This window comes from Melanotaenia boesemani, chromosome 21 (genome assembly GCF_017639745.1).
Source record: "Melanotaenia boesemani isolate fMelBoe1 chromosome 21, fMelBoe1.pri, whole genome shotgun sequence".
Classification (NCBI taxonomy): domain Eukaryota; kingdom Metazoa; phylum Chordata; class Actinopteri; order Atheriniformes; family Melanotaeniidae; genus Melanotaenia; species Melanotaenia boesemani.
The window spans coordinates 16,959,551-16,964,780 of record NC_055702.1 but is presented as its reverse complement, the minus strand read 5'-3'; the positions used below and the strand labels follow the sequence as shown (position 1 = coordinate 16,964,780).

General features: G+C 41.8%; 1 protein-coding gene across 1 annotated transcript; it reads right to left on the bottom strand.

The window, feature by feature from the left end:
* Nucleotides 1-1,246: 1,246 nt before the first annotated feature.
* Nucleotides 1,247-3,857, bottom strand: nog2 (noggin 2). Its single transcript, XM_041973081.1, has one exon. The coding sequence runs from the start codon at nucleotides 2,634-2,636 to the stop codon at nucleotides 2,001-2,003; it is 636 nt and encodes a 211-aa protein (XP_041829015.1). The 5' UTR covers nucleotides 2,637-3,857; the 3' UTR covers nucleotides 1,247-2,000.
* Between the last annotated feature and the right edge of the window lie 1,373 nt (nucleotides 3,858-5,230).

Here is a 5,230-nt window from a genome sequence, read left to right as displayed (position 1 = left end):
ACAAGATGCGCTCACTGGAAATACTAGCCGCTTTTAGCTCGCAGACATTTAGTCATAGTTCTGTTTAAGTCGTTGATTGCATTTAAAGAATAATATAAACACCATAAAAAAGGAGCTCCGAGTACAGAGAATGACTCCTCGCTTTGATTTCACAAGACTTAATTTCCCTGCGCGTCTCCAGCGCCTTTAATTGGCCATATCTCTTTAACTTGCAGACAGCATAGCCAAACTCTCCAATTAATAGTCTGCTAACGTCAAAAACAGTTGACCATTGTTTTATGGGCTTTGTGTTTTTCTTTCTTCTCTCTCTCTCTTTCTTTCTCTCTCGCTCTCTCTCTCTCTCCCTCTCCCTCTCTCTCTGGGGCGGTCAGACTTGAATAGGCGCCGGTCTGCTCCAGTCCACCTCTATACAAATACCTCAGTGGAACTAGTGTGGAGCTTCCAGACCCCAGACGCTTCGCCATTTCATCATTTGACACTGTTTGAAATGTCTGAATCATATTTTACGCATTATGTTAACACCTCGGATGCCTGAAGCTGGCATGTGCGTAGACAGTGGGGATGAACGTGCGTAACCCCCCCCCCCCCCCCCCCCCTTCCCCTCTCCTCCACCACCACCACCACCATTACCACACACACACACACACATACACACATGCTTGCTCTCTCACTGGCTCAGACAAATGAATGCCACTTCTGTGGAGGCGCTTGAGGTATGTGTTGCACATTACATGGAGCAGTAAATCAGCCCGTTCTAAAATCGCTGTGACGGCGTGGAGCGTCAGGCAGTCCAAACAGAGCCACTGAAACTTGGACTTAGTGTGGTTAAGAACTTCGCTCCACCTCAGTCCGACCGTCTGCATACGAAAAAAAAAAACGCACGCACATACACAAGAGCATGACATAGTATTCTCTTAATTTTCATAAAATATGAGTTTTTAGTTCTTGCAAATTACTATTTTTGAATAAAACACATTTTCTAGGATACTTATTTACAAAAAGGCTCCAACCAGTAAAAAATGCCCTCCTGCTCACTCAGTGCTTCTCTTGCAAGGAAAGACTTGAATGAGACATGTTCACTTTCTTTCTTCTTCTTCTTACAATGTACACGCCCCCCGGGATATAGACACTCCTTGTATTTTTTTAAACTTGTCCTGTCCAGCATCTATCTGCTGGATAGACACTCCTTGTAAGCAACATGGCTTGACACTAATACAAGTTGAAAAGATAGACTTTATTGCTAAAACATGTAACCATAACATGAACACTGATATGTCTTACTTTTTTTTCCTTTATTAATATTATTTAAATTTTTTTTTGTCATTTTTAGAAATATTCAAGTAGACATCTCCCGTGTTTTTTTTTTTCAGGTATACTTTGCTATTCTCTTTCCTTATGCTCTATACTCACAAATCGTTAAAATAATAAATAAAACGTACAGATTTGTTTATTCCTACAATACTATGTATTCCAAAAAAAGCTGAGTTCACGCCTTTATATATATCTTTAACCTCAACTTTTTTCTTTTTTTTTTTTACAATTTAATTATTACTGATATTAATATTATACAAAAAAAAGGAAAGGGAAAAAAACTCTAGGCAGCATTGCAGTGAAATGAAAGTCAACTTCAATGTTCAGTTGTCCAAAAGTTCACCTCTTGGAGAAGTGTAGCATATTATGGATTCCATCTTCAAAGTCTCACATAAAATATCAAAAAAAAAAAAAAAAAAAAAAAAAAAGGAAAAAAAGCTCTTCCTTATGAAGTGCTCCTGTTTCCCCCCAGAAAACATTTCAGGGTTGAGAATAAAATATGGTCCTGGTTCAATTAGAAAAAATAGCTGCATTTTCTTAAATATGTACAATGTTGGTATTTCACTTAAAATGCTATATAAAAAAATAGATTTGCTATGGTGCCCACCTCTGTAGAGAGTTAACAGTGCAATAGTAACCGTATTTCCAAACCATTCTCCCGTCGACCTCTGCTACTTCCTTAGAGAAAATCAACATGAACACTTGCACTCTGAGATGATTGGGTATTGCACCTGTATCCACGTACAGTATTTCTGTTTTAAAAACCCTTGGCAATACCACCGCAGGAATATCTTGGTGATTGACTTGACGGGTTTGCATGACATCCCTTCAGGGAAGGAGCAAGAGCGCTCAGAGAAACAGTTTCCCTCCTTGATGTAACGTGGCCAGAACCTCACGCCCAAATCCTTCCAGGTGTACACCACAGGGCAGTGCGTATAGGTCCACAGCCACTGCAGGAATTTCCTGCGGGCTTTCTTGCCCACTTTTACCCGCTTTCCATAGGGGGTCTCTGTGAGGTCCAGCTTTTTAATCTCGTTAGGCATGGGCCCAAGCAACTTCATCTGGTTGTCTGTTGTTGAGAGGTTCACCTGCATGGGCGAGCTGATGGACATGAAGTTGGGGTCAAAGTTGCTGCCGAGTTTTTTCCTCAGAGTCCTCTCGGCCAAGTCCTGCTCTCGGGGGTCGTACTCCGGATCGGGATCCTCCTTTAGGTCTGGGACGGGAAGGTGATCACTGGGTGATGGACGGAGGCGAAGGAAATGTTGGGAAACTCCAAGGTGAACGCACACCAGCACGTAAACGAGTAGCGTTTGTGAGAGGCCCATTATTCCTCTTGTTCTGTACAGCGACTCTTCTCGCGTAAAAATTAAGTCAGTTGTGATCCCGGTTACTATGTTGTCTACAATGAGTAGCCCGGGACTTCATAAATAGTAGAAGTTCAGTCACCAGCAAGGCGATACTTTTAATAGATCACGTCGGGTTTGAATGACATGGAGCGGAGTGCTTTGCTTTTTAGGGCTCTTCAACTTTGCAATTTGTCCGCTGATGCAACTCTGCAGTGAGAGATGTCCCTTGCTTTACAGCAAGCGTTAGGTCTAAACAAGAAAAAAGCACAAAACAGGAAAAAACTCTAGCCTATTCAAGCGCTATTCTGCCTCACCCCGCTCCTTGGATTCACTTAGGGTTTCTCTCGGTTGTCATGGTTACCCCGGGGACTCGAAGCCACGACGAACTGTCTACACTGGATGACAGCGGCCGAGGAGAGAGCAGCATGGAATGAAGTGTTTTCTAAAGAGACAGAACAGATCCGGCGCGTCCCGAGAGAGAGAAGAGCGCACAAAAGAGGACTTCACCAAGTTTTAAATGTCATGCGCCCGGCAAAAAGGGCTCCCTTGGCCAATGTTATTTTTACGCACCGCTTTTATAAACGTGGTCTCTCTCAACGTCGCCTGACGCTCTCAGGTTTGACAAAAGTCCCCAGGGCGCACAGTCCATTAACTGTGGGGAAAAAGTCTGGGCAGTCAGTCACTTGTGGTATTCCAGCAGGGTATATGTGCACTTGAAAATGTCCACAGCTTAGATGAGCCGTTGGATACCAGCTTATGAATTAACACCCATTTATCTTTCCAGATGATATCGCAAAGCGCAGCTCACTTTTATATTACAGAAAGTCTCAGGTTGTATTATTTCCACAGAAAACTCACTGAGTACGTTTTGCGGAAAAAAGGAAACAAAACCCTTTACAACGAATTGCAATGTCGGTGCATTTCAACTGCAAAAAGCCATTCAACGTGAGAGTTCAGAGTTGGTTTTCAGTGTGGCATTGCTGATTCCTTTCAGAAAAGTTCCAAACGTCGCTGCACGAAGAGGCAGTCCATAATCTGGAGCGTTTTTGGCCGGGCTCTGCAAGCGGTCAATTCCTGAGGGAGGCTCTCTTCTCCTTTGATAACTGGTACAGAAGCTCCTACTGATTCGCTCCTACTTCAGGAGTCTGAGAGACTTGGCGCTGAAGCATTTCTTTGCTTAAGCCCACTGTGTGTGAGTGTGTCTGTAGCGAGTGCTGTTCAGTCCCAAGTTAAATATCCCCCTCCAACGGTACAAAGTGTCAGAGGGGCCTGCCCACCCTGGCCACTTTCACTATGATTGACAGCCCCGGGCTACCCCCCCTCCCCCCTCCCTCCTTCCCTCCCCTCACAACGTGGAAAATATCAGCCTCAATGACAAGGATCAACTGGGTCCTAAAGCACCAGTTTTATCCCGTATTACAGACTAATATTCCAAGACATGAAGGAGTATTTCTTCCTCATACACATTTTAAAAGTTCTAACTGCTGCGACTTTCTTCAGCAGAGTATCTGTGATGTACTAATAGGTTCAATGCGCTGTCAATGTTCAGCTGAAGCGTGGAAGAGTTTCCTTGGTTTGAACTTTCCCATGAAATTGATGGGAAACGTTTGGTAGCTTGTCTGCGGAAAGAGGGCATCACATTCCACCTTTGTTCATCGGGATTTGGTTCTACACAGGAATTGGCCCGTTGAACTCAGAGGTCACAAAATAGGCACATAATTAAGGGCTATAAATGGCCATGGATAACTAAGCGGTACCTTTCCCATACTAAGCAGTCATTAGGCCATGTTGAGCTTTTTTTTTTTTTTTTTTTTTTTTTACTTTTGTTTGAACTAGCCTATGCTGATCCAACTATAAGGCGCCTTGGCAATTATCCAAGTAAGTTAAGTTTTCGAACAAAGTTAATGTATTTAAAATATTTGTGTAACATTAATAAGCCATATTTGGGCCACAACAAGATTCTATCTATCTAATCTAAGTATAATTCTTTTTATGCAAAAGGGGGAAAAAAATAACAAAAAAAAACAAAAAACATTAGTTATATGAAACCTGTACAATCTGAGTAAAGAGAGCTTTAAAAATAAGATCAACTTTAAAAAGAACAATTATCACAACTGTACAGTTAAAACCAGTGACAAAATGGAGATAACCTTGTTCAGATGTTTTTATCCTCTAAATGGTCTCCTGACTAGTTTGGATAGGCTGTCATTGTACTTGCCTTTTGTAATGGTCACTAGAGGGCGTTGATTCAGCATGTTGAGGACAAGAAGCCAAGGGTTCCTCACACACTCTCCCTCACTGTTTGACTCCTCATGTTTGAGTGCATGGGCAAGGAATGTTCACTCATAGTTACAGTGCAGGTCAAGTGAACCTGTTCACCTGCTTTGTGATTAATATATATATATATATATATATATATATATATATATATATATATATATATAAAATGAATATATATATAATGAATATATATAGAATCCAAGGATCACTTGGACACCTTCATTTGGTGTAAAAAAGGAAGATCATTCAACCCCAAGAACACAATCTCAATGGTCAAGCATTATGGATGGAAC